This window comes from Marmota monax, unplaced genomic scaffold, assembly GCF_021218885.2.
Source record: "Marmota monax isolate L192 unplaced genomic scaffold, Marmota_monax_Labrador192_F-V1.1 WCK01_AAM20220418_F8-fsc00005, whole genome shotgun sequence".
In the NCBI taxonomy this organism is placed as follows: Eukaryota; Metazoa; Chordata; class Mammalia; order Rodentia; family Sciuridae; genus Marmota; species Marmota monax.
Window position 1 is genome coordinate 10,787,186 of NW_026692254.1, and position 14,990 is coordinate 10,802,175.

The window sequence follows — 14,990 nt, forward strand, 5'->3', positions numbered from 1 at the left end:
GAGGATTGAACCCGGTACCTCCATGTGCTAGGCAAGTGCTCTACCACTGAGCTCCAACGTCCTGGGACTTCTAACTAAAATGTCTTGCTGTCCTTCTTGCTCTCTGGAAGCCCCTCTTCACCTTTATTTTGAGACCAATTGACTACTGCTTATTTTTAGAACTGGCCATGGGGGCACCAGTCTGGGGCCTCAGTGCTGGGGTCTGGATTTCTCACGCTTTTTCCTGGTTCCTTGGATGTGCCACAGCAACACCTAGCTATTACAAGCTGTGCTGCTGTGCCACAGTGCTGGGGGCTGGGGATGCCTTTTCCTTTTTATCCTGACACCTTGGCTTGGCCTTCATCTCTTTAGAGCTCCTGCTGCCCTGCTACTCTATCCCCTTTCTTCCGTTCCTGAGGAGGGGCTGGGCTCTGGTGCTGGCTGAGTTGAATTGCTGCCTGCTGGGCTGAGGAAGCACTGGCAGCTGTGGCACCAACACTGAGATCAAGGTGTCCAGCCAGGGTATGTTCCTTGGCAGTGACCTGTGCTGTTTCTAGCCTGCCACATTATGAGCACAGGAAGCCTGAGTTTGGGAGAAACCATGAAACTGCAGCATCTGGCTGGGTGTTTGTGCCTACTCTGTGCATACTCAGTAATTCCCATGCACATGAACTTTAAGAATTGCTTTCAGCCTTTCCAGTCCTCTGGTTCTACAGGAGTCCAGGTTCCTCCTGAAATGATCCAGAGAGCCTTATGGGATGATTAAGATGTCAGTGTCATGGGAATGAAGGAAACATATTATCAGCAATTCAAGACTGGGCACCCACTTCACTTGTATTTACCTGGTCCCTGGAAAGTTCCCGAACAAGAATCCTATGCTACTTGTGGGACTTTTCAGGGGTTTTCATCTTGGGCCTCTGCCTTAGGCTCCTCCAGTCAAGAAGGGGAGCCCTGTGGAGGCCAGTGGCCACTTTGGTACTAGGTGGTTGATGGCTGCCTGGTCTCTGGGTCCCCCTGGTCCTAGAGTGACTGGGGCTGGTTGGTCCTGTGGCGAGCCCAGCAGCCTCAGGATGGAAGTTTCCTATCCTGGGATCTCCTGCTGATGGGGTTGGGAGGAGGGAGTGTGGTGTGAGAAATGAAACGAAAGGGCCTGGGGCTGACCTGCCTCCTGTTCCTTGCAGTGATTCCAGCTGCTGACCTGTCACAGCAGATCTCCACCGCGGGCACTGAGGCCTCAGGCACCGGCAACATGAAGTTCATGCTGAATGGGGCACTCACCATCGGCACCATGGATGGTGCCAATGTGGAAATGGCTGAGGAGGCTGGGATTGAGAACCTCTTCATCTTTGGCCTTCGGGTGGAGGATGTCGAGGCTCTGGACCAGAAAGGGTGCAAGTCCCTGCATGTGGAAGCTTTGGGGGAGGGAGGACATGGAAGGCAACTGGGTCTAGGGGTTAAGGCTGGGCAGGGGTTTGTTACCCCATGGCTGTGGGAAAACTGGAATCACCAGTCTCTTCATAAGCCCAAAGCATCTGGGTCCTAGCTAGGCCATCTCTGTGCTTGTCTCCATGGCAGAGTCTACGGAGTCCAGATCAAGGGCTCCTCTTCCAGCAAAGGTTTTTATAAGTCACTGTTAGGGCAGGGTCTCTTAGAGCGGCGCTCTTAGCCAGGATGCAAGTAGGACAGTGCCCAAAGACGTGGAAGCAAGGGGTAGGGTGGGCACCTCCATTGCTGAGAGCATTAGCCAATTGAGAGCACCTACCATTGAGGTTCCTGGTCTAATTTGTAAATTATCTTTTTATTTTGAAATAGTTTTGGGTTTTCAGAAAACTTGTAAACACAGTAGAGAGAGCTCCTGTCTACGTCACTCCTGGTTTCTCCTGTTGTTACATCTTACAAATCATGTGGTGCATTGTCAAAATTAATTAACCTATAGTGGCACATTGTAAATTCTTAGTTCATGCCACATTGTGATTCTGCCAGCTTTTTCATGAATGCCCTTTTCTGCCCAATGTGATTGGTCAGTTCTCCTCTAGTCTGTGACAAATTCTCAGTTTTCCTTTGTTTTTCATGATCTTGACATTCATGAGGACTAATTTAAAAGAAAAATTATTGTTTTCTAGTTGCCTTTTGTAGCTCTTGGGGAATCAGTGAAGCCTTTGACAGCGGTCAGATGAAACCCAAATGTCACCTTAAAACTCAGAACAGTGTCCTTGTCATCCAGAGAGCTCACATGCCCACATGGAGTTTTCACCTGTCCCTCCCTTAGGTCTTCTGCACTGTCCTGCATCCTGGGACCTGCATGTTTTCATGTCCCCTTTGCCTCCCCACCCCTTCCCCCAAATCACCTCCCAGCCCCGAGATGGGCAGGGCTGCTTCTGTCTCATCTTGTCTGGTTTTATTTCCTCATCCTGGGGGCCAGCCAAAGGTGATCTAACAGGGCAGCCAGTTTTTAAAAGCTCTGCCCAAGATTTCAGTGAGGCAAGTTTGTGAGCAACCTGGTGTGCTCTAGTAGAAATGATGTGAGCTGTGCATATAATTGTACATCTCCTGGGAGCTGTATTTCTTTGAATAATAGAGGGAGCAGATGGAATTGACTTTAGCCTTATAGGACATCCCTACTTGAACTAAATGCCTGGTAGCCGCAAGTGGTTAGTTGTTGATGCCCCGGACTTCCAGGGCCAACCTGGGACAGGAACTATACCAGGCACAACATGTCTCCACCACTTGTCCCCTAGAGGTTCCCATTTGGGGGACACTAGGCATTGATGTCCTCTTCTCCCTGCAGGTACAATGCCAGAGAGTACTATGAGCGCCTGCCGGAACTGAAGCAGGCCATGGACCAGATCAGCAGTGGCTTCTTTTCTCCTAAGGACCCACACTGCTTCAAAGATATGGTCAACATGCTAATGTACCATGACAGGTGGGACACACCCCTCTTGTCTGTTTTGGCTTCCCTAGTCAGCTGTCCATCAGTTCCCACTTTTGGGACAGTTGGAACCTCCTGGAGAATAGGGAAGTTCACATTTGTGACATGATACTCTCTCCCCCTCATCCCACAAGACCTTATGGCCAGCTGGGAGAATCACAGCTAAAAGTAAGGGTTGGAGGTTGTGGGAGCCTATGTCAATGCCTTGGGGGACCCCAGCAGTAGGAGACAGGCCAACAGCAAGAGCAAGAGGCTGGAGGAGGTGTCCCTGGGCTGACACTGTCCCTGGGCATTACATACAGTTGTGTTCTCAGGAGGCCAGTAGAGGGCAGTCGGGGAGCATAGGCAGGATGTCCCTGACCCAGCAGGGAGGTGATTGAGAGGGTGGTGGAACTGTGGCTCTCAGGACACACCATAGTTAAAATAGAACTTGCTTGTGACATCATAAAATTATAATGTGGCTGGCATTTTATCAAAGTGCAATTAACACATGGCTGTAAAAGATGTACAATCATATAACAGGTTAACTGATTGACACTATTTCTGTCTTATGGCAGTTTTTTGCTAGTGAAAGTTGAATCTGATGAATCCCTGGAATAAACCTCTCTTCTACTTTCACAAGTCTTTTACTTAGTTTTGGTTTTGCTCTTTGAGGACTGTGTTATCCACCAGCTTCAGGCAGACTAGATCATGAGCTGTTCACGTGTGGGTTGAAGCTAGACCCTGCTGAGATGTGAGGAAGGAAGGAGGGTCTTTTTTTTTTTTTTTTTTTGAGACAAAGTCTTGCTGAGTTGGCTGAGGCTGACCTCAAACTTGGTATTGTCCTGTCTCAGCCTCCTGAGTCACTGGTTTTACAGACATGTGTCACTGTACTAAGCAGGAAGGAATTTTAAAATTTGTGAATTGTGAATTTTATGAACTATGCTTTTATTCTCAACAGTGAACAAAAGTGCATATCTATATTCATATTTGCATTTTTGTCTAGAACACCAGGGACCACAAATAACCCTTTCCTCTGTCACCAATTCTCAGACTTGGAATAGATAGCTAAATGGCAGTGTTACTCATCAGGTGTGTCTTGGCCCTGGCAGTGAAATAGGCTGCTGCTTTGGGTCTGCACAGGATAATATGGGTGTGTGCAGCTCTAGTAGCCCTGTATGTGCTGGTAGTGCTGTAAACACCAGTTTCCTTAAAGGAATATTGGGTTGAAATAAGATTTTTTATCAAATAGCATCTCCTGGACATAAATGTTGCTCACAGGGAAGCCCTGTAGTCAGATGGATCTGGCACAGCCTAGCCCCACAAGTGGGGTGGCTTTTTCATTCCAGCCCCTAACAGAGCTGTAGGATGAGGGCTGGGCCAGGCAGGTGATTTCTGATCTCTGGCTGAGGGATTGTTCCCTAGGACCACATGGCAGGCTGCTCTGGGCAGGGCTTCTCACCCACTGCCATTTACCAGCCTGGCTCAGTGTCCTGCCCTAATTTCAGGTTCAAAGTGTTTGCAGACTATGAAGCCTACATGCAGTGCCAGGCCCAGGTGGACCAGTTGTACCGGGTAAGATTTGTGGGCTCCAGGGCCAGCTAAGTGGTCTGTTATAGACTTGCTGAGTCAGATTTTTCATTTCCCAAACTGTGGAAGCAGGTTTTTGGCCAAAGCTGGAGGGGATTGGGGCTGTGATTTGTCTCTCATGTGCTCTGTCAGTCTCTAGGGCAACCCTGTCACTTCCTCTCTTGGGGAATCAGCTTTCATAGCTGAGAGTAGGAACATGGGACTTGGAAACTGAGTTCCCTAGTGGGGCTCTTGGAGGAACCCTTTTCCCTCAATTTGGAATGGCTTGGAAGAGTCTGGCCTTTCTGCAGAGACCCCTACTGGTGCTGGGTATAATTTGGGGGCAGCTGTAAGGCTAAGATGGAAGATAGGAGATGGGTGAGGCCCAGGGCAGAAGACTGCTTGACCATCTCCCATGGACATTGGATCCACCTGTAGCAAGTGCTTACCCCTGCTGGTGTTTCTGTGCTATATATGTGTGTGACAGGGGATACCCTTTCTTAGCTTCTTGCCCCTTACATGTAGTCATTCGGTAGGATTTCCCCTATTCTCTGAGCACATGAGTATAATATCTTCTTCCCAGGCTCATCTAGAAACAGACCCGACATTCCAGAAGCTCAGGCTCTCTTGGGAGCTCTTGGCCCCAGCAAAGGTGCCAAAGATTAATCAGTCTTTCCCTCCCCCACAGAACCCCAAGGAGTGGACCAAGAAGGTCATCAGGAACATTGCCTGCTCTGGCAAGTTCTCCAGTGACCGGACTATTACTGAATACGCACGGGACATCTGGGGAGTGGAACCCTCCGACCTGCAGATCCCACCTCCCAATATCCCCAAGGACTAGGTTCCCTGTGAGCAGGACCAGCGGGCTTTTGTTTGGTTGATTTTGCACATCATGCCAGTTTTCAAGCACTTTGCCAGCAGCTAGTGGTTCCTGCTTTTCTCAGTGCTGGTTCTGGGAGGGGCTGTGGGGTCGAGAGGGTGGTTTTGAAGACGGGGGCAAGGAAGGAAGGTGCTAGGAGTGGGGGACATCTTCCTGCTTTCCTATAGAGGAAAGAATTCTCAGCACAGATGGGCAAAGCTGACTCCCATAGCTTCAGCCAACCATCCCCACAGAGGGTAGGTAGGAGATGGAGCCATCTCATGGGCTCCCTGAAAATTTGCACACATATTTAGTTTTGATCCTCTGGATTCTGGGGCTTGGGCAGGTGTCTGTGGTGAAGCTTGGGGAAATGTATTTCCATAGAACCTGGGCCACTAGCTGCCAGGCAGAGCTAAGCCCAGTGTGGTCTCCTTGGCCAACTGTTTTCCATCCCTGTTGGGGAGTCAAATCCTTCAGGCATCATCCTCATGGCTGCCTGTCTTCTGATCCCTGTCCATGGCTCTTCACCTGGTATATGGGCCCTACCTTTTGCAGTCATCTTGGGAGCCATGTGGGTGCCTTAGACTCAGGACAACTGGGAAGGAACATTGGGGAAGGACTTGTTTTGGTGTCTCAGAGGCATTGGTTAAGACAGGCTGGCTGAAGCAGGGTTAGCTTGGTTTTGCTTTTTCAAAAGAAAAATTACACAAGGAAATGAAACTAACCTCTTGTTTTAGCAACTAAAAATTGCACTCGGTCAATTTTGGGTCTGTAGGAGGCCATGCTAGGGCTGTTTTTGCCTGGCTGGAGGTAATAATCAGCCACTGTGCCCAGCAAGATTAGCTGCCTATCCTGTACTGGGGCCTGAGGCAGGGCTGCTGACTCTGCTGTGGATCTTTGCCCTCCTGACACCTCCCATCCATGTCCTGGGGTGCATTTTTCTGTTGTATATACAAAGACTATTCTTCCCCTTCCACCAGTGCAGCATCCTCGTCTGCAAAAAGGAGCAGTGGACCCAGAGGACCTGTTTCCATTGTACTCATACAGTAGGCCTGGGAGGGAATTGAGGGTGAGCCCTCTCAGCCAAACCCCTCCTCAGGCTGAGGCTATGGGGCAGAACCTAGCACTAGTCTAGTGCTGCCCATCACCAGTCAGTTGGTGGTTGGAGAAGTCAGATGGAAACACCCTTCCAAAGGCTTCCATACTTTGCATGCTGGACCTGAGGTGCCAGGAAAGGCTTTTCCCTCACCCCAGCTTTGCTGGGGAGGATTTGCTCACAGTGCACAGTTCCACCAGAACCACTGGGGTCTTTTTTTGGGTGATGGCAAACTCTGGGGCTATGGTCATCTGCTGTGAGGCCACATTCCCTGAAGCTGGCTGTGGGTGGCCACAACCCTACCACTTGCTGTTACTGCTTGGTATGAAAAACTGATTAAACCTTTTTGCCCATGGATAGTGGATGTTGTGTCTGTTTCACTCACTGCACACAACAATGTGAGGGTTCTATAGGAGGTGGGAGGGTGCAGGCCTGAGGCCAGGGTGATGACCTTGGCAGATGGGCTTCATTTCTTTGTAACCTGTGCCAGGGCTGAATTATGGCTCCATGTTCTGGTTTCAAAGACAAAGAGTTCTCATCCCCATCGTGTGGGACTTACCTGTTCTTTAAAAAGTCATCAAATCCAGCCATATGGAAACACTTTACTGGCAATAGAATGAAAGTATTTGCATTATTAGTGTGAAATGTATTGGTCCCTCTCTGCACTTACTGCCTCTGCCACCAGTTCCTGGGCCTGGAAACCAAATCATCTCCTGAATTGTATCTATAGCTGCAGAAAAAAATCAGGTACTGTGTGCAGTGGCACCTCCTGAATTCCAAGCAATTCAGGAGGCTCAAGCAGGAGCATTGCTAGACCAGCTTCAACAACTTAGTGAGACCCTATTTCAAAAATTTAAAAAGAGCTATCAGGTGTAAAGCACCCATGTTCAATACCCGATATTAAAAAAAAAAAAAAAAAAAAGAAAGGAAAAAACTATTGCAGGTTGATACAATGCCATGGACTTCCTTGTCTTGGCATCTGGCAAGTTCTCACAGTCTCACTTCTATCCCATGCTGTGGTCAGAGTACCAAAATGAGTCTACTACAATTCCCAGGTTTGGGAGGCTGTCCTGAGATTCCTGGGACACAAGTGCAGCTGCACAGTGCTTTACCCCCAACATGTCACATCTCTTAGCTTCCTTTTTTTTTCAAAGAAAGACTGGTCCTGATTGATCTTACATTAAATGGTCTGAAACCCACAATGTAAGCTCTGTTGCTGTTTGTGGAAATTTTCATTTAACTGATAGATAATAGCAAAGCAGCTGGCAGCTCAGGGCTCCCTTACATTGCTTCTTTAGTTTGCCTGTTACACACTTGTAAAAAAACCCGTTTGTATTTTAAATGTTTTTTCTACATCTTGTCTCATTTCCCCACCAATGAGTCTGAAGTAACTTGCAGAGACAGAAAAAAAGACTGGCCCAGGTAGAGGCACAGCAGTCACCTCTGCTGAGGTGTCAGGAACTTCAGTGTGAAGCAGAGTCCATGGCCTGGATTTGCACTTCAGACTACCATTGCCTTATACAAGGGCTGCCTTGGTCTTGTGTGCACAGCTGTATTACAGTGCCTTGAAGACCTCTGGCATACACCAGTTATGCAAAAAGGCTGTGAAAGGCAGGGCAAGTATCCCAGCTCTGAGGGCTGTGACTTGTAGTGGCAGTGCACTCAGATCCTGCTTTTGGCTGAGCTGTCCACAGGTGGCAGAAGACTGACCCTGGTTACATGCCAAGAGTCTTGTCAGGAAGAAGATACTTAAATGTTTTCACAAACTGACCTCATTCCAACCTTGGAATGGGAAAGGTATTTGTTTTCTACTTCTAGAATCACTGTAGGTCTAAGGTACCTCAGAATGGAGAGGATATATACTGTGCTGGGCTTAGCCCCCCTCCCCCACCAGTCCATAGGTGCTAATACTGGGCATACCGACAGCTGGAAAGTTCTATAGCCTGAGGACCTAGAGGAGGAAGGCTAGGCATCAGCAGAGGCTGAGTCCCCAGGAGACCTGCACTGTCCCATCTGTTAGATGCAGAAGGCAGGAAGACAAAACCAACAGGAGAGCCCCTTGGGCTCCAACACCTAATCTTACTTAAGCAATCCCCCTGCTGCCCCTTCTCAGAGGTTCCTTAGCCTGCCATGTGACTGGCAGATGTCTAGTGACCCTATTCCACCTTGCTGGGAGTCTGCACATGTGGGTGATATTATGGGTTCCAGTAGCTGCAGGAAGGGCTGGTTTGACCATAAGCCAAACAACATATCCATTAGTTCAAGAGACACTGGGAAGTGAGATGATGTTCAGTGCATGTGCTTTGCAGTGGAGGTCCTTTTGGGGACCTCAGGCTGTGTGTATGCTGGCTTGACACTGCAACAGGGACAGCATTGCCTGGCTAGGCTTCCATTTTAGGAAAAAGCTACCACGTTGGTAAAGGCTTTGCCCACTAAAGGAAACCCTGGTGTCTGGAAAGAGAGAACCTCCCTCATCCCATCCAAAAGCAGGGATCCAGAGCTGGGGCTGTGGGAGAACCTGGGAGGCAGGGAGGCACTGCTGATCCTTTTTGCTGTGCAGAATGAAGAACAAACAGACCACCACCACAATTTTATTCTTAAATAAATGCTCAGTCTACGGCCAGGTTAGGAGGACAGGTGGGTGGAATGAGAGAAGTGCAGATCCCGGGCACCCTTGCTGTGGGTGAGCGGACACCCAGGGGAGGCAGAGTTGGCCCAGAAAGGCAAGCAGTATGCACAGGGCCAGAGGAGATAATCCAACTGCTGGAGTCCATTCTGCCTGTGTCTGGAAGGGCAGAAATAAGCCATGTCTCCACACTCTTGGCAGGTGGTGTCAGAAAGCTCAGAGTGGTCCCGAGCCCCTGAGCCCCCTGCCCAGGCTCTCCATGCCCGGCTCAGAAAGTAGGGGATCAACCAAGTGGGGCCAAGTGCGCTGCTGCTGTAAGTGTTCCCAGCAAGAGCTCAGATAGAGTGGCAGGAGAGGGAGAGTGGTCCCATGCCTGCCACCAACACCGTCCACACAGATACATGTTCGGTCACCGGCAGGACCTCTTTGCCTTCCTGGCTGCATCTGAATCCTCTCTCCAGGTATGCACCAGGCTCTTGAGCACCGCAGGTGTGGCACTCCCCGGGTTCCAGGGGCCGGGGCTGCAGACCAGAGGAAAAGGGGAGGAGGGCAGGTCTTCATGCTCCCTTCCCAGGCCAGGTTCAGTGCTGGCGCTCAGCTTCTGACTTCCCTAGGAATTCCCTAGATCAAAAGAGGACAAACAGCCAAATTACTGAGCTCAGACCAAAGATTCCATCCCAGTGATCCTCAAGTAGCTGAGGAAGCAGAGGGCACACAGAGGAAGGGGCAAAGAATCTAAGGAGCACCGTGCTCCTGAATAGAAAAATACTGAGGTAAGCGGAGCACAAATGGCATCGTACTGTGTCAAATCCAGGCCAAGGCTTCCATTCCTTATTCTAAAATTTAGCTCTATACGCAGTCTAAATTCTCTGTAATATATTCCTGTTATGGTTTGGAGATGAGGTGTCCCCCAAACACTCCTGTGTTAATGAAGGAATGTTCAGAGGTGAAATGATTAGATAATGAGAACTGTCACCTAATCCATCCTAGTTTGAATGGACTAACTGGGTGGTAACTGTAGGCAGGTGGGCATAGCTGGAGGAAGTAGGTCACTGGGAGCATGGTTCATTTGTTATCTCTCTCTCTTCCCCACCTTCCCTACCACCATGAGCTAAGCTGTTTTCTTCCACCTCAATGTTCTCATAAAAGGTCCAGAGCAATGGAGTCTATGGGACTGTGGACTGAGACCACTAAAACTATGAGCCCCAAAGAAACTTTACCTCCTCTAAGTTGTTCTTGGTCACAGCAATGAAAAGCTGGCTAACGTAATTCCTTTTAAAATGGAAAAAAATTACAACCCTGAAGCAAATCTATACTTTCTTAGGTCTCATATCCCAGTGGCAAAGGATGATAATCCTCTAAAGAAATGCAACTTTGCCTCGGGAACTCTCAAAGGCAGCTAGAGAGGAGCTGAAGTTGGAAGTAGAATTACACATGAGTTATACCTCCCTAGAGTTGATTCAGGCAAGCAATTTTAGTCACTGCGGGAAGAAACTAGCACTGTGACCTACTTCTCAAAGCCTACTGGCACAAAACAGCAAAAATTACCCTATTATTAACAACGACAGCAGACTCTATGCAGCCCAATGATCCACTTAAGCACTACACATCCTCTGCCTGTCTCGTGCACAGAGAAATTTAGCATCTTGCTTGAAGTCACATGGCTGGTGTTGGGGCCTATTCTTTTTTTTTTAGTACTGGGGATTGAACCTAGGGGTACTTTATTACTGATCTACATCCCCAGACGTTTTTAAAATTTATTTTGAAGCAGGTTCTTGCTAAGTAGCTTAGGGCCTAAGAGGCTGAGGCTGGCCTTGAATCTGTGATCCTCCTGCCTCAGCCTCCCGAGTTGCTGGGATTATAGGCATGTATCATCATGCCCAGCAGCCTGTGTCCTTTGATAGGAAGGTGAGGCTGGGCAGCAATCTACACAGAAGCATAAGTGAAGGGATAGTTTGGTCCATTCCAAACTCTGCCCTTTGTCACCACTGCCAAGGCCTCACTCTCATATTTGGGCTCTGTTCTCTGAGGTACAGTCCCTGTTCTATCAAAGATTCTGGCCACTTTGAGGCATCCAGGAACATAGCGTCTCCTTGAACAGTAGCTGGGGTCAGGCTTTTGAAGAGCTTGAGGCAGTGGCAGATATGTATTTGAGTGTTCCTATATATGGGTGGGCAATTGTGAGCTGGGAACAGACTTGTGTGCTGCCCTGTGTATGTTCTCACGGTCCTGTATGACCTTTACAATGGGAAGATCACCCATTCCTCTGAGCATGGGTGCAGTCCAAGATGGAGAGAAGATAAACTTTCCAACCCTTCTGTGATGTTAATAGAAGGCTCTTGAGTTATTCTGGCTCTGGGCCCCATTGAGCCCCTCAAACAACTTCAGTGGTTGCCACAGGCTGCATGCCCAAGGCATGAGCCACTACTCTCCAGATGAGGTCCCTAGGTGAGAAGAGAAGGTCTTACCTCAGTATCCGTGGAAGCTCGGGGCTCTTATAGATGTATTTGTGCCTGTAGCCAAGGTCTGAATGAAAGGGAATAAACTGAACTTTGAAGTCTCGGAAGCTTCGAGATGGTGCAGCAATGTTATAGAGCTGGAGAGAGGGAGAGATGGTTCAGAGCCCAGAGATGGCACCTGGCATGGAGGCCCAGGACCTGAGGGAGACCTGCCTGCAGCCTCTCCTCCAAAAAAGACCAGTCTGGCTGCTTCCTCCAAAGAACATCCCAAGCTCTCATGTACACTTTTGCCGCTGCTGCTGGTCACAGCCATGGGTTGGGGCAGTGGACTTAGGGAACAGGGCTTGAGCTGAGAGGAGCCAGACCTTAGGCTTTGCTCCTCATCTTCAGCAAGCCTACTGTTCAAGACCTTTTCTCTGTTCTTGCTTCCCAGACTGCCCTCAGCTGGTCCTCAAGGGAGCAGCTAGCCGGACAATGGCAGGGATGATGCAATGGTAGCGGGTGAGGAGAACCCTGGGATGGAGAGTGTGTTTCTCAGGCTTAGCTGTGTGTTCCTGGGTCAAGGCCAATCGACAATCTGGCTCATAATCTGTCCCCTCTCAGCTCCCTCCCTCCTTTCCTGTAGATGGCTGGGGGTGCATGGGTCTGAGTGTACACTTCTGGGCAGCTTTGTGTCCTCCTGCATGGCTTCATTATCTGTGTACTTTATGGAGCTCATATGTGGGTAGAGGCTTTTCCAGGCAAAAAATGTTCTGAGCATGGGCTGAATCTGCCAGTGAAGCCCAGCACTCATCCCTCCAGATTCCCCTTTCCCCTTCCCATTGCTGTGCCTATGCAGTACTGTCTAGCCCACTCCTTCCCACAAGTCTAATCCTGCTTCCTGGCAGCAAAGTCAGCAAAAACCAATGCTGAGGCAACACATATAACACAGAATTCTTCTCATATCAGTCTCATCCCAAAGGCAAGAAAACAGACTAGAAGTTTCTGTATTAGTTCTACCAGCTAGGACCTCTGCTTTGAGGTTGGGGATCCTCATTATTCAGGGTCTTTCCCCGTCAGCTCATAACTGAGGAGTCCTCCTGACCAAGTCCCAAGTTGGCCTTGGCTCTTGAACATGGATAGCTCTCCACTTGAGAAGGATCCCAGTGTGGGGACTCAGAAGTTATTCATTTATTTTTCATAGTTCCTCATGTGGGAAGCATCAGTAGTCTGGCCCCAACCCATACTCTGCTACCAGACCTCTCATGCCCTTCTGAAAAGACATGGAGGGGATGCAGCAAGGACAAAGTGGTCTCTGAGGCTAACATGGCCTGAGCCCACTTCTTCCCTGTCTGCCCATGTCCAGTCCCACATGCTGGGGCACAAGCCCAGGACACCCACCTTTCTGCCAAGCTGGAAGGGCACGACGGGGTCATCTTCAGCATGCAGGATAAGCAGGGGACAGGAGATGTGCTTCACACTGTGGAGGGAGAGAAAGAGGACCAGTTATAGACCGGGGAGAGGGTGGCGTTGCCTGGACCCTCCACCAAGGCAGGGATCTGGGTTTAGGTTTTACTGTGGTTCTTAACAGGTATGTCTTTACTAGAAAATGAAAAGATAATTTATTAGTTTTTTTTTAAAATCAATATCTATTCCAGTTAGGGGATAAGTATCAATTAAATTTAGAGATCAATTCATTCCCCAAATTTTGCCCCTGAGTATTTTCTAAAAATTGAAAATGTTTATTTTGCCAGTTTGCATGTTCTTTAAAAGTTACAAAAAATACTTATGAACTGAATAATTTATGTGGGCCAAGAAGTTACTGCAAATGAGTGTTACTATGAATACATGTTGGTAGAAAAAGTCAATATCTTTTATCTTTGGTGTAAATGACATTTAAGGTCACTCCAGCTCTAAATGTTTATAAATTAAAATTTCAGAAGGTTCAATAGAGCCAGATTCCTTTAACAAACCATGTAACAAAAGGACAAACTCCCAGGATTGGACAGGGTCTGAACTCTCCTGTCAGTCCAACACTGAGGTGGCTGCTGACTACAGTCTCCATCTTTTTTTGTGTGTGTATGAGGTACTGGGGATTGAACACAAGACTTCTCTATCACTAAGTCAAACCCCCAAGCCCTTTTTGACAGGGTTTTGCTGAATTGCCTCGGCTAAACTTGAACTTGTTATTCTCTTGCCTCAGGTCCCGAGTAACTGAACTTACAGGCATGTGCCACGGTGCCTGGCTTGAGTCCCCAATAGGAACGTGTCCTCCACAAGGGCAATGCTGGTGCTGTCCTGGAACCTGCAGCAGCACCCAGACTGGGGAGAGACTGTCATCCACAGACATGCAGCCTCTTGCATAATCTATATCCTGTCAGGGGCACACCACATATTTCTGTTTCATGGTAGAGTGTTTCGAGTGTGTGAGTCCCTTCAACCTGAGGTTCCTAGAGAAAGCAGGAAGTACTTGGTATGGACCCTACTCAGAAAGCTTGACTGCACATGAGGTTGGGCCCCTGACTTCCAGTGATATGGGCTGGAGTCCCATGGGTCATGGTACCACAGAATCCACATGCTACACCACTGGGCTCAGTGTGAGGGTAAGGGCCAAAAGTAGCTTGCTGAGGCATAGTACTCACTTTTATATTTTAAGAAGGAATCCAGTTTATTCAGGTATATATTTTTTAAGTTCTAAAACAATACTTACAAACAAGCAGGATATTTTGCCTGTAATATTTGCTAAAATTTTATTTTGTTCTGAGACTCAAAATATATACTTGAGGGCTGGGGTTGTTGCTCAACGGTAGAATGCTTGCCTAGCACATTCGAGGCCCTGGGTTCGATCCTCAGAACCACATAAAAATAAACAAAACTATTGTGTCCAACTCAAAAATAAATTTTTTAAAAAGAATATATACTTGAAGAGAAAAAATGCTGTAATTTTACATATTCTGTTTCCAAATGTAGATTGTTGAATATTAACTGTATATTTAGATAAGGTTAAGATTTATTCTTTTCTCTTTTTTTAAGAAATTAAAATCCATGAAATAGAAAATTCTCAAAGACAATGTCAATAGAATCTGAAAGTGGTTTAATGAAACGCCTCAACAAGAATATTCAATTTTTGTTTTAAAGAAAGAGCCCTCAACTAGAAATACTTAATTGTGTTTTACTAATAGAAATATTTTTAATAGTTGGTCTTTAATCTCAGCTACCCAAGAGGCTTAGGCAGTAGGATTGCAAGTTTGAGACCAGCCTGAGCAATTTAGTGAGACCCCATCTCAAAATTTAAAAAACGCTGGGGATATAACTCAGTGGCAGAACATTTGCCTAGCATGCACAAGGCTCTGGGTTCATCTCCCCTCTCTCGCCCCCATACCATAAACACAAAAGAAATATTTTTAATAATAAACTTTATAATATCTTTTTATTATCAAACACATATCAAATTGCTGAGGCAGTCACTTAAATATATGCTATTTTAATTTTGCTTTAATTTTATAGTCTTTTTA

At 47.7% G+C, this 14,990-nt stretch overlaps 2 protein-coding genes across 2 annotated transcripts in view; one reads left to right on the top strand and one right to left on the bottom strand.

Moving 5' to 3' along the window:
• Pygb (glycogen phosphorylase B) overlaps positions 1-6,768 on the top strand; it is a 42,029-nt gene extending 35,261 nt beyond the window's left edge. Inside the window, exons 17-20 of the mRNA XM_046435406.2 lie at positions 1,161-1,368; positions 2,768-2,902; positions 4,396-4,462; positions 5,145-6,768. Coding sequence (XP_046291362.1) covers positions 1,161-1,368; positions 2,768-2,902; positions 4,396-4,462; positions 5,145-5,297 — 563 coding nt within the window. The 3' untranslated portion in view covers positions 5,298-6,768. The remainder of the gene's footprint in view (positions 1-1,160; positions 1,369-2,767; positions 2,903-4,395; positions 4,463-5,144) is intronic.
• Positions 6,769-8,986: 2,218 nt separating this feature from the next.
• The window catches only part of Abhd12 (abhydrolase domain containing 12, lysophospholipase), an 86,076-nt gene continuing 80,072 nt past the window's right edge, over positions 8,987-14,990 (bottom strand). Inside the window, exons 11-13 of the mRNA XM_046435408.2 lie at positions 12,877-12,955; positions 11,506-11,633; positions 8,987-9,658 (exon numbers count right to left, since the gene is read on the bottom strand). Of these exons, the coding sequence (XP_046291364.1) occupies positions 9,619-9,658; positions 11,506-11,633; positions 12,877-12,955 (247 nt within the window). The 3' untranslated portion in view covers positions 8,987-9,618. The remainder of the gene's footprint in view (positions 9,659-11,505; positions 11,634-12,876; positions 12,956-14,990) is intronic.